Source organism: Rhinopithecus bieti, unplaced genomic scaffold (genome assembly GCF_001698545.2).
Source record: "Rhinopithecus bieti isolate Rb0 unplaced genomic scaffold, ASM169854v2 scaffold_72161, whole genome shotgun sequence".
Taxonomy (NCBI): Eukaryota; Metazoa; Chordata; class Mammalia; order Primates; family Cercopithecidae; genus Rhinopithecus; species Rhinopithecus bieti.
Genome location: NW_016828382.1, coordinates 2,308,747 through 2,324,762, shown reverse-complemented (window position 1 = coordinate 2,324,762; position 16,016 = coordinate 2,308,747). Strand labels below are relative to the sequence as shown.

The window sequence follows — 16,016 nt, the reverse complement described above, 5'->3', positions numbered from 1 at the left end:
CTCCCCCTCTCCCTCCCTCCCTCTCTCCCTTCCTCCCTCTCTCTCTTTTACTGTTCCTATCAAGCGGTAATATTGAGGTTACACTAGTCCCATAAAATGAGCTATAGACTATTCCTTTTTTTGTGTGTAACATTAGAATGATCTGTTCATAAATGTTTGGTAAAACCTGTCTGCAAAACTGTCTGGGCATGATATTTACGTTGTGGGAACATTTTGACTACTGATTCAATTTTTGATGATTATAAATTCATTCAAATTTTCTACTTTGAGTTAATTTGTTGTGCATTTTTCTAGCCATATATTGAAATCTTCAAATTTATTGGCATAAATTTGTTCATATTCTTTTGCTATCTTTTAAGTTTCCACTGTATTCATAGCTTTGTACCCCTTTTTCATTCTTTATATGTTTTGCTGTGGCTCTCTTCTTTTCTTTAGCTCTATCCAGCTCAATCTTTCCAGAGTTTTATGTACAGTTTACCCTTGAATAGTGTTTGGGGAATGGTTAGGGGTGCCAACTTCCTGCACAGTTGAAAATTTGTTTATAACTTCTGACTCCATCAAAACTTAAGTACTAATAGCCTACTGTTGACTGGAAGCCTTACTGATAACATAGACAGTCAATTAACATATACTTTCTGTGTTGTGTGAATTATGTAGTGTGTTTTTACAATAAAATAAACTAGAGAAAAGAAAATGTTAAGTAAATCATGAGGAAGAGAAAATATATTTGCTGTCTCTTAACTGGAAATGGATCATCATAAAGGTCTTCATTCTCATTATCTTCACACTGAGTAGGTTCAGGAGGAGGAGGAATATGGAGGGTTAGTCCTGCTGTCTCGAGGGGGACAGAGGTAAAAGAAAATCTGTGTATAAGTGGACCTGCACAGTTCAAATTCATGTTCAAGGTCATCTGAATTTTACTTGTGTTTTAAACATAGTCTGTTTTGGGGTTTGTTGAGATTCTGGATTTGTTTGCTATTTTATTATACTTATCCTACTATACTCTATCACTTTATGTTGACAGACTTTTCGATTTAAAAAAAAATTGGTGGTATAATTTCCTTCAAAGGAGCTGCATTCCCTGAGTTTTGACAAATGATATTTTTTATTTTCAATATTAGATATTAAAATTTTCCATTGCGAGTTCTTTCTCTTAGAATTACCTGGAAGTGAGTTTTTAAATTTCTACGTGCATAGGCAAATTTTACCTTTTTTGTTAATTGAATTCTTAATTAACTTGTGACAAGATAATTTAGTTATTATGATATCATTTCTCCAAAATTCATTGAGATTTGCTTTCCGATCTATTGTACATCCAGATTTTGTAAGTGTCCAATGTGACTTGAGAAGAATGTGAATGGGTGTAGGATTCTTAATAGATGACTGGCAAATCAAGCTTATTAATTGTGTTTAAATAATATATTGAATATTATTTTTATTTTCTTGACATATTAATAAGTAAGAGAGATTTGTTGACATTTCCCACTACAATGGTAGCTTTATCAATTTCCCCTTGCATTTCTATTAATTTTTACTCCACGTCGTTTGAGATTATGTCATTAGATGCCTGTACATTTGAAATTATTATATTTTTACTGCAGAACAAAAAGGTTTATCAACTGTGAATTATTTCCCCTCACTTCTGATTATTTTATTCCATGTCTTCTGGCTTTCATTGCTGCTATTGATAAGTTTGCTCTGTTAAATAGTGGTGCTTTAACTTTGAAACTCCAGTTAAGTGCTTGTTAAAGTTTATTAGTGAATATATTCCTATATAGTACATATCTGTTCATTTCCTTTTTATATTTTCTCTACCTATGACTTTGTATGGCATATGGATAATTTCTTTAGACTGATCTGAGTCTCTCTTCAGGTCTGTCTTCTTTGCAGTTTTCTCTACCAATTTACTTTTAAACTTCAGCCACTATATCTTTTTCATACCTGAAATTTCATTATTTTAAACCTGAAATGTGATTTTTTTCAAATATATTTGGTCATTTTTGATCATGCTTTGTTGTTTTCTATTTTTTGTGATTCCCTATGACTCTTTTAGGGTCTGTATGTAATAACTCTGAGATCCGATGTACTTGAGATTTTCTTGTGATTCTCACTCATGTTGTGTTTCATTATATTTTTGACCATGTTTGATTATGTGCTCATATCTTTTCAAATTGACTTCATTTTAGAGCAGTTTTAGGTTTAGAGAAAATTACACAGAAAGCACAGAGTTCCCATATAGTTCCTCTTTTCCTCTTTCTTTTTCTCTGATTGTTAACATCTAGGATAAGTGTGATACATTCATTATAATTTATAAGCCAATATTGACACAGTATTTTTAAACTAAAATTCATTATTTAGTAAGGTTCATTCTTTGTATTGTTTAGTTATAGGTTTTGACAAATGCATAATGTCATGTATCCACCATTGCAGTGTCCAACAGAATACCTTCATTGCCCTAAAAATTCTCTGTGCTTCACCTATTTGTCTCTCCCTATGGACCCCTGAGTCCCTGGAAACCACTGATTTTTTAAAATAATTTCTGTAGTTTTGCCTTTTCCAGAATTTCATATAATTGGAATTATACAGTATGTAGCTTTTCCAGACTGGTTTCTTTTACTTAGCAGTATGGGTTTAAGTTGTTCCATGTCCTTTTGCAGTTTAATGGCTCATTTTTTGTTATTGCTGAATAATAGTCCCTTGTACTGTTTATCCATTCACCTATTGAAGGACATCTTGGTGGCTTCCAGATTTTGGCAATTATGAATAAAGTTGCTACAAACATTGGGTGCAGGTTTTGAGCGCCTATGTTTTGACATTAGTCCTGGGGTTGACATAGGGTATGTTTTCCTCCTTAGAGTATTTGTGATTGCCTTTGCCTGTTGGCAGGGGGCGCTGCTAGCCTGAGACCACATTACTCCCTTCCTGTATACCTGTTTCAAGGCAGGAGTCTTGGGTTTAGCTCGCCAAACTAGACACTTGCTCAGAATTTACTTAGTCTTTGGGTTGCAGATCTAGTATTGTCATTTGCCTTCAGGGAAACTTACCTTGTGCCCTTGCTTGGAGCTCTCTGATCTGGTTTCGGGTTACATTTTTCCCTTAGAAGATGGAGGGTGGGGTCTCTGGGAGTTGTCCTTTGTTTTCTATGGGCCCAGAAATGCTGTGTAAAGTGTACATTTCAGTCCCATTGCTTTCATGCTCACTTGCCTTTGTGCACACTTGAATTTCTCCTTTCTGTTCTTAAAGTTTGGTATCTGGACTCAAATCTCATATTCCATTTGCCCTCAGAGAATGAACACACTTCATGAACACCCAAAAAATGGGGTGACAAAGTAGTTGATTAAATACCGAACTATGTGGTACAGAAAAAGGAGAGACCAGCGTGGGCCTGATGACTGGAAGAAGGCCCCACTCCAGATTCTGCACATAGGCCTATTCTGAAGGATTGGGAGGAGTTAGCTAACGTATTCAGAATAATAAGAGAAGTAAAGTTCAAGAATAAGCGATTTGTATTTGCAATGGCTGGAAACTAGGAGCCTGTGAAGATTCTTGGGTAGGGAGGTGAGCATACTATTTTGGAAAATTTAGTCTGACAGATTCCAGAATGCTTCAGAAGAACAAGAGGCTGGCTCTTGTACAAATGCAGGTGAGAGCTTCTGAAAGCGTGCAGTAGTGAGGTAGCAGTAGAAATGTATGCAAATAGGTGGATTGGGAAGCCAGGAGAATGGTATCTATATAATGGATTAATATAAGGGGAACAAAAGTGAAAAACTATGAAGTTACTAATTTATATACAGCCAAATAATCTGTATTCTGCAATAACCCAGCAGCCAAAGATAGTGGCAATGTATTGTAAACAGGATGAAAATATATCACAGTATCAATGGAAACAGCCAGTAGCAGGCAGCACACACGCTAGCAGGCCAATACAAACAATACTCCTTTGTTGTTTAGTAAATCTTACAAAGGCTGTAAACACAGCACTATCAGCATTGTTCTGAAACAGCTCATAATGGTCTAACTTTGTGCCTGCTTAGATATCAGAAGACCAGATAACTTTAATGTGATTATTCATTTTGAGAATAAAAAATATCTCCATAACATAAAAGTGTGAGGGAAAAAAAGTGTTTTCCCTCAGTGGTAAATTTGGTATACTCTGTTGACAATAAATGTGAATTGATGGTCTGTCTACTAATCCTAACAAATCTCAGTTTATAATCCAAAATTATACCGTTACCATACTTGATCTCTTATAAATAAGGAGAAGGGGATGGATTTGGTCGTCTATTAAGCCCACTGTATCCCTAGAGCGTAGGAGCTTTATTATCTATTGTATAGTATAGTTTTTCCCTTTATTAAACTTATCGTCCCCAGCGTTAAAAGACTGTACCATCATTTCTGAAAGCTTAAAGGCTAAAATATAACAAGTTGACAATATCAGTAGCATTAGGTGCAATTACTAATTCATCACTTTCAAATATGCGTTGACTTCTAAATATAGGAAGGAGAGATTAACTCAGGAAACCATACCCGAGTAGGTTAAGTCAGGATTACCCTTTACGTTCATCCACTGCTTTATTTAGGGTTGAGAAGCGGGTCACATGGGCATTGCAGTGCTTCAAAGGAAAGTTCCTCCTCATGTTGTTTATTTTGATTGTTAATTTTTCTTACAGTGATTTTGCTTCTATATTTGTGTGTATACCTGTATTTATCTCGGTATCTATCTACTCACTTATATATGGTTGCCAGCTTCTTTTTCTTTACTATTTTTTAGAGATGGGTCTTGCTCTGTCACCCAGCTAGAGTGCAGTGGCCCTTTTTAAAAATTTGACTTAGACTCTCACTGATGTAAAGTCTCAAGTTTAAACTATCTATCTAGTTTTTAACTTCAAGGACTATATAGTTCATTTTCAGGTTATTTAATTGGTTCTTTTCATTTTCATCTATTCTAGATTCATATCTGTCTGTTTTACATCATAATTATTTTTGTTCTTTTAATGGATGTGTGATGTAAGGAGCAGAATTAACTAAAAAATGTCCCTAGGGGCTCACTCTGGGTTGTCTGGACAATGAGGTGGCTGGGACTGTTTTTGCAGAATGAGGAGTGCCTCTCTTCCAAGGGACTGTGTACTGATTTTGGCTTCTCCTAGGACCTGTGGCTTCTGCCCCTCAGCAGGGACAGTTCAATTTCTATGGGCCACAGGCAAGTGTTCAAAAGATTCCTGTAAACAACAGGCACTGCCTGGTGCTGGAACAGTTTGCATGTCCCTTTATTGAGAAGGTTACGCTCCACCTTGCCCCATAGGTAGTTACTGTGGCATTGGGGGAGTGGTTGCTTGGAAATCTAGACCCACACTATCCAGCAGGGCACCCAGCACTCCTGTGTGGGGAGATGGGAGGAGGGGGGACCTGTGCCTTCTCTTCTCTTGCTGTTGCTTGACTTGTAGCCTGTCCTTTCCCTGAAAAGGCTATCCTTCCTTATCCGTGCTGAGTGATGCTGTGACATCATCCTCAACACTATTGCATGACACATGGTAACCACAGAGGTGCCCACTGGGCATGAGGGATGCTATTCCTCACTATCTCTATGATTATTTTAAACATACCTACTTACAAGGCCTGTCAGAAAAGCTCTTGATTGTATATATTTCACTGGGCATGATATAATATTATTATGAGTTTTTTACTTGACTTTTTTAATATTGGTGTTCGTCATAGGAGTTTGAATTACAGTTTGCAGATGTATCTTATTATTTATTAATTATATTACTTTATTAAGTGTGAATTAATTCCTGCTTTCCCTCCCTCCCATCTCTTTCCTCTTCTCCATTGATTTTTCTCTCGTTCTCCCTGAGCACACCTTCCCTATCTGTTGGTTTTTCTATTACCTCCACATCTCATTACTTTTAAAAGCAAAGACTGTATTCCATTCTTTGCCTGCCACTTCTGATCTTTTCCTTTGATGAAGCAAGCGAAGTTGCAAATCCCCCTAGCAGGATACATATTAAGAAACTTCTCCTTTTCCAAGTGTTGGTATGAGATTCTCTGCAGTGGGAAAATAGTTCTACATAAACTTGTTTCTTCAGCTAAACTTGTAATTGATTAGCTGACTTTTGACACAATCTGGTAGAATGTCTAACTCCAATGTCCTGGGACAGGAGCAGTCCATGTGTTCTAGACAGAATCTTGCAGCTTGACCTCATCAGTCAGGGACACTATGGTAATTTCATGAAGAGCTTTTATGCATTAGTTTTGGACAGTGCTTTCTTGAATTTTCCTTTTATGGAATCTGTTTTCTTGTCTCCAGTTTCTATTTTTGCCTCCAACCTAATTGTGTAATTTATTTATTTGTTTATATCACTATACATATTCCCATACGTATGTCTGAGCTAATTCCACTGAAGGTGATGGTGACAGATGAGTTTCAATTAACAAGCCCCTTCACAAGACAGACATGTGAAAAATAACTTTTGGTTTATACTAAAATGCTTGTTTTACACATTCTCATCCTATTTGGTTATCATACAAATTCTTAAATGTAGCAATTATACTTCCAGAATGTGTTATTTCAATTACTTGGTTATTAGATCTTTTTTATGAGAATTTTTCCCTTCTTGTTTTCTAACCACATTTAAATTGATACTGTTTTGGCATAAGCTTACTATTTCCCTTCATGCTATAAATAAGTTACTATCTTACTTTCTTTTTTAACTTTCCTATTTGTTCTTTTTTTTAGACGGGGTCTTGCTCTGTCATTCAGGCTGGAGTGCACTGGTGTGATCACAGCTCACTGCAGCCTCGACTTCCTAGGCTCCAGCAATCCTCTCCTAGCTTCCTGAGTAGCTGGGACCATATGTGTACACCACCACGCCTGGCTAATTTTTGTATTTTTTGTAGGGATGGAGTTTCACCATATTGCCCAGGCTGATCTTGAACTCTTGAGCTCAAGCAAGCCACCTGCTTTAGCCTCCCAAAGTGCTGGGATTACAGGTGTGAGCCCCTGCACCTGGCCTCCACTTGTTCTTAATTCAATACAAGTTGTTAGTGAAGATTCTATGTTCTCATATGGTTTCTTTTTTTCAGCAAGTGGCTAACGAGGAAATAATAGTGGCTGATTCATTCAAATCAAAGCATACATTTGTTTTTAGATCAGGCAACAACATTTCTGTAACGATTTCTTGCGGAACAAGTGAGTGTAAAAGGCAGTGCTGATTCCTCCCTCTCACACATTTCATATATACACCCCCCTTCTCACAACCATGTCCCACTGGGTGAGCTATAACCCTATTGTGACTAGAGAAGCTTCCTTCATACAATGTATCAGTATCAAAGTCAGTCTCTAAGGGTTCTATTATGTTGCTGTTTTCACTTCCTGTACAGTGCTTTGTATGCCATTCTGTTGATCAAAAGGTTGCCCACGCTTTCTACATTTTATATAATACTGGTGAGTTTTTAGCCATCCCTGGAGTTACATCAGAAAAATTCTGGGACATATTGCTGTATGATAATAGGTTCCTGCTGTGCTTTTTTTTTTTTTTTTTTTTTTTTTTTAATTTCAAAGTAAACTTTAATGTCAAAAATGCAAACTTGGGGAGCGCGGAAAGATCACATACAAGGCTACCACTTCACACTTGGAGGGTTGCACAGCGGCAGGCAGAGGGGCTCCTCACTTCACAGACAGTGGGGCGGCCAGGCAGAAGGGCTCCTCATTTCACAGACAGTGGAGCGGCCAGGCAGAAGGGGTCCTCATTTCACAGACTGTGGGGCGGCCAGGCAGAGGCGCACCTCACTTCACAGACAGTTGGGCGGCCGGGCAGAGGCGCTCCTCACTTCCCAGATGGTGGAGGGGCCGGTGAGAGGTGCTCCTCACTAGGTTCCTGATGTGTTCTTATGAAAGCAGTTACTAGTTACATTAAACGTTTCCAGTTTTTCCCAATACCTATCTAAGCAAAGTTCCCCAGTGGCACGAACTTTTTTTGTTAGCTTATTTATCAGAGATGCAGATTGTAAAGGAGATTTGGGTTGTGTTCTAGAACATCAGCTTAAACATTATCAAATACTGACTAAAATGACATCAAATGAGTCAGAAAAATGCCGTTATTTTGTCTTATTATGGAGCGAAAGGAAAAAAGGTTTGGGGTAAAGTTATGAATATGTATGTATTCTCTAGAAGGGTAGAGCTTTGCCCCTGACTTGAGGAAACATCTGGAAGGAAGTTATCTGCAAGTAATGCTGGTCACAGCCTCTTCTGTCCATTGTGAATTTTGAATCAAGCCTTCAAGCAGCCTTAGGTGCTTCCCAGGGAAGCAGAAACTGACAACCATGATACCAAGATGGTCCAAAGTAGCTTTCCAGGCACGGTCACAGAAGTAGATCTAGGGTGATATCTTCCTAAATGACTAGTACATGATGTTATCATTAGATGGGAGGGAGAAAAAAATACCTCCTTATCCCATAGAGGGTTATCATTCAGTTATCAGAAAGAGGCAGTATTTATTCTGAACAGCTTCAACTACATTATGATCTATAATCTGGTGAATCAAATATAAAAGACTGATTATTAAAAAAAATTTTTTTGTATGTTTTGAAGGGAGATGAGGATAGAAGAAGGAAAGCATTTGGCACCTGAAGTTGAGGGGAGGGTGGGTGGTTTATGGTGTCATGGACTAGTTTAAAGAGTGGTTACACCAGAGAAGGCTACCAGTACAGATGGTGAGCAGAAGGCCTTGCAGTCTTGCTGACTTGGCAACTTCACTGAGGATGGACCTCCTTAAACTTCAGTGGGATAGGGATAAATAGAAGGCATGTACCAAGCTATTTTAATCATGCAGCTGCAGATGTAGGCAGCTCTACATTGTAGGATTTGGAAAATTCTATTTTTAAAAGCATGATTGCCCTTGGTTAAAATTAAGGAGCTGGATTCCCATTAATTAGTGCCAGTATTTACTTATTTATTGAGATGGGTCTCACTCTGTTGCCCAGGCTGGAGTGATTAGCACAATCATAGCTCACTACAGCCTCAAACTCTTGGCCCAAATGGTCCTCCTGCCTCAGTTTCCTGAATAGCGAGGGCTATAGGTGAGCCCACCATGCCCAACTAGTAAATGTTTTTTTATTTTTTATTTTTTATAGAGACAGAGTCTTTCTATGTGGCCCAGGCTAACCTCAAACTCTTGGCCTCAAGCAGTCCTCCCACCTTGGCCTCCCAAAGTATGGGGGTTATAGACATGAGTTATCATACCTAGCCAGTGCTAAAATTTAGTTTACCATATAGTTCACATAATATTACTTTCTTATATCATTTTTTGCTATTGATATAAAAGTTTCCTTACCTGATGAAAACAAAAAAAAAAGAAACTATCTTTAGAACCAATATTCAGTCTTTGTGTCTCTGCCTAGAACCCTGATGCCCACCCAATTTTTAGACTCTTCTTGCTCTCTTGTTTTGAACCTACTGTTTTATGTTATGGTATATACTATGCAATTAAAAATCTAACTACCTCTAAAATCACTGAACTAAGCTGTTTCCCATATTCTGTTAGGGGGATTACATTTAAGTTCTCCAGATGATAGGAAGCAGTTACAATAAAGTGCAAGGACGTTTGGAGCACCGTATTTAGTTTTCATCACTATTGTCAAAAGGATCATTTGGAGATGTGCTACGAGCCTGACACTGTTCTAAGTGTCACACTTTTTTCTTTTTTCTGGACCCATTCAGCTCTGGGATTCTGCATAAGTCATACTTCTACATTTTGCACTTTTCTAATATTTTGTCATTAGAATAAATTCAAGGTTTTGTAGATTAGACCAGTGATGTAGGGCTAAAGTTTACAGAATGTAAAGCATTGTATAAGACATAAAGAATACAGCCAATTTCAGCTCTTTCAGAAGGAAAACTTTTGCAGCACCTTTATTTAGACCATTTTGGCATCAGAATTAGAAAGCAAAACCTAATTATAGTTATATGGTTTACATATTTCTTAAATTACCTTCATCACTGCTTTGGAATCATCCAGATGTTCCATGGGTTTTTGTTCAATTTAATTAAATTGAATTATTTTCTGAAATTAAAAGGGGTTGTTTATTGAATTTTCCAATGTTGCTGCCTTTTGTTGACTGCTAGCAATTTTAAATCAAAATCACTATTTTTCATAATTCCCACACATACAGAGTTTAGCATTGTATATATCTTCACCTGGGCTGAACTAAAGAGCATAACTTTTTGTCATGTAGTACATTTTACCTAAGATTACTTTTGTTAAAACAAGACACTTGCTTTTCTTCAGATTATTGCTTGAAAAACAGGCTTAAGGATATCTACCAAAGCTTCGCCTGCCTTTGTAACAGTTTTCTTTAAAGTTGACATCAAAAATATCTCTTTTCTAACTAAGGAGCTTTGTCAATCTTTAGAGCTGGTAATATCTTAATCCTGGTTTGTGGTACAAGTGTATGTGTGTTTGTGTGTATGTTTTAGTATTTCTTCTCTTACAGAAAAAAATGAAATGGCCTTTTAAAATCCAGCCTTCACCTTTGTGATCAGAAAAAGGAAATGTAATTATATTTCTAGCTTTTGCAGTTTCTACTTATCATCAATAAATTATTTTTGCTATCAAATGGAAAATCTATTTGTTTCATACTCTGACCTCTAGCCTCTTTTCATCTCAATAGTTTTCATTCATCTTAGCCACTGGGTTGTGTTTTCTGTTCTACACTGGTTTTACTTTCATATATAGTTTAACACTTTCTCCTATAATTTTCTGTTTTTTTTTTTTTTTTTTTTTTTTTTTTTGAGACAGAGTCTTGCTCTGTTGCCCAGGCTGCAGTGCAGTGGTGTGATCTCGGCTCACTGCCACCTCTGCCCCTCAGATTCAAGCGTTTCTCCTGCCTCAGCCTCCTGAGTAGCTGGGATTACAGGCACCACACATCACCACACCCAGCTAATTTTTGTATTTTTAGTAGAGATGGGATTTCACTATGTTGGCCAGGCTGGTCTCGAACTCCTGACCTTGTGATCCACCCGCCTTGGCCTCCCAAAGTGCTGGGATTACAGGTGTGAGCCACTGCACCCGGCCTGTCCTATAATTTTCAAGATTCACTTCATGGTTAATGTCTCGCAGGTAATATCCTGCATTCTTTTCTCTCTTTTATTTCCCTGGAGTGGTGGTTGGACTGCTTTCATTTCTGTCTAAATATTCATTATGATAGCTAGGTGATATACCTCGGGAGTCTAACTTAGTGATGTTTTGAAGGCTTTCAGTGTTTGGATCTTTTACTTTTTGCAGTTCCAATTCTAGTGAGTATGAGTGACAAGTGGTCAGCAAGGTAGAAGCTAAGAGATGAGAAAGAGTCATTAAAGGGTACAACCTGCTGTTGTACTAGAAACAGGGATGAAGCAGGGAGATGAGGAAGAGGAGATGGAATTTTGATTTTATGCATCAAAAATTTTGTTCTCTGAGACACAGTAGGGAAGATAGATAGGTTTGTGGATATCACTGGAAATTTTTGAGTGGAAAAGAGAAAGTGTCCATGTAGAGGAATTTTTGTCTGCTCAGTAAAATGGGAGGAGGAGGTCATTTGTTAAAGTGAAGTTGAGACTGGGAACCTCAGGACAATATTTGCCAGAAAAGAAGCAAAAGAAAAATATAAAGCTGAGTGAGGAGTGTGCTGGCTCAACATGGATTAAGTCACTCTGCTGCTTGAAGCCTTTCATCAGAACTGTCTGATTAACAAGGAAAGTAGTTTTTTTCTTTCTTGATGTTTATTAATTTTGTGATTTGTCCTGGAGCACAGTAGGAGAAGCAACTTGGGACAAATAAATTGTATCAATTGGCTTCCTGTATCTTTGTAACTTTCTCCTGAGCTTAAACTAGGGTCCCCTTTCACGGCAAGTGCCTAACACCATCATTATGGTCAGGAGTTTTGGACCCATGTTGAACTTGACATTCCTCCCAAGTGCAATTTTCTATGGATTGTAAATGAGGGAGGCCATCAGACCCCACTCTGATTGCTCAGTCTTTGCAATGGACCATGTCAGTTCTTGCCATTTTCCATATAACTAGTGTGCTTGTTCTTGCTGCAGTACCTTTGGCTAAGGTGACTTCTTCTTCACCTGGCAAGGCTTTTCCCTGCTCAGCTAGACATCCTTTATGCCTAACTAGACAGTTTTCATCCTTCTAGACCTTGCCGTACACTTGACCCCCTTCGTAGCACTTGTCTAAAGCTGCAGCTGTTCTCTTTCTATCTCTCTCTGAATAGTGAATTCTGCCCAGTTCCAATCTTTATTGATATATTTCTCCCTGTTTTCTTAGGTAGACTATAATTTTCTTGTGAGAAGGACCATATCTTCTATGCATCTCTTTTAGATCCATTCACCGTAGTCTAGTACCAGGTGTGCATGACATCTTCATAAATGTTCGGAATGGAATTGTCACTGGTGTTTGATTTTCATAAGGTGATGCCAGTAGCTGATGTTTCAAATATGTCCACTCCCCATATTTGCGATGCTACAGATAATAGTTATTATAATTAAGTATTTTTGGTGTTTCAGGTTTCCTTAATAAGCTTCATTAATTTGATAATTTAAACATTTTATTTTAATTTGCTTTTTGTTTTTCTTTCTTCATTTTCATGGTTCTGTATGTTGGCCCTGAGTCGTGACTCTTTAGGATGCCGTGGTGACCTGTCAGAGCATTGTTGCATTAAGTTGTTCCTTGCTCCCTTCTCTATGATATGCTCGGCTACGATCATCTGCTCCATCACTCTTTTTTTCTTGCAGTTCATTCCTAGTGATTAAATTATGTCTTTTATGCCCTGTATTTTCACTGTTTCTTCTCATATAGGCAATATAAAGCCACAGCATGTCTGAGGTATATATGTCTCTTATGGATATGCACTAATAATATGTATGAAAACTTTACAGTTTAACTCATAATTCTAGGTCATTCCAGTTAACTTGTCATTGTGTTCTCACTGGGTAGCGGTAATTTGCATGGCTCAGTCAAGCCAAGGAACATTTTATGCAATAAAAAAGTACAAAAGAACCATTTAAGTTGAATAATAGATTTATTACAAAATAATTACAAAATATATTTATTATTTAATACAAAAGAAATAAATTTACCACAAAGCTACAAATGGCGTAAAAGTACATATTTGTGTTCCTTTTAGGAATCGAACATTTTAAGTCCAGTACAGGATGGAACAAAGAAACCTCAGATTGACAGCAACAAGAGCAATAACTACCGGATTGTAAAGGAGGTCAGCAGATGCAAAATATTCTTATATAGGTTTATATTTGCATGCCAAATAAGTTTTGCTTATAAATTATACTTAATATTGTTATTTGTTATATTTGATGCTTTCCCTCTTCTTTTTAAAGATTTTGATTAGGCTAAGTAAACTCTGTGTACAGAATAAAAAGTGTCGGATTCAACATCAACGATTACTGAAAATATGGGGCACATTCAGTGGTGTTGGATCTTCTCCAGATACCCTACGAAAAGGTTAGTCCTGGTTATTTTTTGTTCTTTAGCTTGTTATTTTGATACAGTTTAAAATGTTTCGCAAAGTTCCAAGAAATTTTTTCTTTCTTAATTATTTTAGAATAAATCACCCACCAGGTGCCCCATCACCCCTGAGCCCTTTTGTGTATGTTTCCGACAAACAAGGGTACACTACCACATCACCACATTAGAGCCTTCCAAATCAGGAGAGAGCATGGTGCTTTACCACCACCTAGTCCCGACACACTACTCAGGTTTCTCCCTTTGTCCCAATTGTTTTCGGCTTGAAAAAAAGATCAACTTCAGAATCATGCACTATTCGGTTGTCATGTTTATTTAAATGTTATGGGAACTCCCATAACATTGACACTCTTAAAACTAGCCAGTTATTTTGAAGGATGTCCCTTAATGTGGATCATCTGATGTTTCCTCCTGATTAACACAATTACGCGTATTTGGCAGGAACATAACAGGAGTAATGCTAAGTTCGTCTCATTGCTTCCTATTAGTTGGTGCACAATTTTGATTTGTCCCATGACTGATGATGTTCACTTTGATCAATTGATTGAGGTTGTGTCTGCCAGGCTTCTCTGATTTTCCCTTTGTAATTCCTTTGTAATTAATAAGTATTTTGTAGAGCAGTTCTGTGAAACTAATATCCCATTCTTCATGAAACTTTCAACTTATTCATTTACTGTGTTTATTTTTATCAGTATGGGTTTGTATATGTTCATTTTATTCCATAGGTTATAAAGGGTTCTATCGTTATTTATTTTGATTTCCAGAGTGTCTCAGATTTGGCCAGTGGAGTTCCTTTGAGCTAGATTATCTGTCTTCTAACATACCCCCACCATTCTTTGAGTACTTCCTTGCTTTCTGGCACAATAAAATGTTCCAGGCTCATCTTGTGTTTTTCTTGCTTCAACTCTAGAATCAGCCATTTCTTTAAGAAGCCCCATTTCTGTTTGGTGGGGAATGGTATTTAGGAGCAAAGTTCTGAGAACTGAGTGGGCTTATTGCTTTGGGGTGTTGCCTCCATAGCCTCTCTAAATAGGCAAAGCTGGGGAATATGCATATGTGTGGGTGCATATAGAAATTTATTTAATATTAACATAAAATTCCACTCAAAACATGAGTCCATCTGAATTTCTAACAATGACCATGTGACAAATGGTACAGTCAACTACACAGGGAAATTTTAGGTAGTTTCACTGATATTGTCACAAGACCACTTTTAAGAAGACAAATTTGTTTCTCTGTGAATTTTAAGACTTAAGTTTCTTGTTAAGATTCTTATAACCAAATAATAGTAGCTTAGTATAGGACTTTGGAAAATGGCAACGAATAAGGATATTCATTATTAAGAGTGTTAAGAAACAGGGGGACAAAAAGGAGGAGAAAATAGAAGAGAAAGCAGAGAGGAAAAGAAAAAGAAATAGTTGGAAATAAGAGACAAGGTAAATAGCAAGAGGAAGGGACAGAGAGATTGGAGAGAGGAAGAACTGAGATGAGTGAGTAATAAATACATATACAGAGATGACTGACAGAGTGGAGGAAGAGAGGAAGTTTGAATGGAGAGGAAACGGAGTGAGAGCAGAGCAGGAGAAAAGGGGATGGGAGCAGAAGAAATAATAGATGGGACAAGAGGAGAAGAGAGGAGATGGAATAGACATGGGAGAAAGAGTAGGAAGGAAGATGTATGAGAAAGAGAGAGAAATAGAGTGGGGAAAGAGAGACAAAGAAGAAAAGAAGCAGAATGATGGAGATATATAGACATACTGCAAAATGAGACATTTAAAGGAAGGGAAGAATTATGGGTACTGGGGAGTACAGCAGAGAAGGGAGGAGAAACAGAGAAAGATAGGGACAGAGAGGAAGGGAGGACAGAGGGAGTGTGGGGATGAAGCAGAGGAGGAAAAGGTGGCTATGTACAGAGATGGGGAAACGTGGTGAACAATTGGAAAGATGGGGAGAAAGAAGGGCTGTGAAGCGAAGGGGGCATTGGAAGAGCAGAATAGAATCAGGAGGAATAACACAGAAGGTGAGAAAGATTTAGAGAACAGAGAAGAGGGACAGGAGGGGAAACTGGGAGAGGTGTGAAACATAAAGGACACAGAGAAAGGAGGGCAAAGATGGGCAGAGAGAAAAATGGTATGTGGGTGAAAGGACAGATTTTTGCATAACATTTACAGTCTTCTATGTTTGTTTCTATCATGTGCTATTCTTTAACTTACAGAACGATGAAAAGATGAACAAAGTAATGAATCTAGCCCATACGTTTCTGCAGAATTTCTGTCGAGGAAATCCACAGAATCAAGTTCTTCTTCATAAACATCTGAATTTGTTTTAACTCCAGGTGTAAGTATTTTAGTGGCTTCTAATATTTCTAGTAAAGTGTGCATCAAACTTGTCTTAGTAACGTTCTTGAAGAGAATTTTGTTACACTTCATTGCTGCATTTTTTTTTCCTTGTGGAAATTATCTCTCCAAAAGTGAGTATCTTTTTTTTTTTTTTTTT

The 16,016-nt window shown here is 37.5% G+C and overlaps 1 protein-coding gene across 1 annotated transcript in view; it reads left to right on the top strand.

Annotated features, from left to right (window-relative positions):
* ITPR2 (inositol 1,4,5-trisphosphate receptor type 2) overlaps positions 1-16,016 on the top strand; it is a 516,873-nt gene that overhangs the window by 217,965 nt on the left and 282,892 nt on the right. Inside the window, 4 exon segments of the mRNA XM_017864487.1 lie at positions 13,165-13,254; positions 13,376-13,446; positions 13,448-13,499; positions 15,736-15,844. Coding sequence (XP_017719976.1) covers positions 13,165-13,254; positions 13,376-13,446; positions 13,448-13,499; positions 15,736-15,844 — 322 coding nt within the window.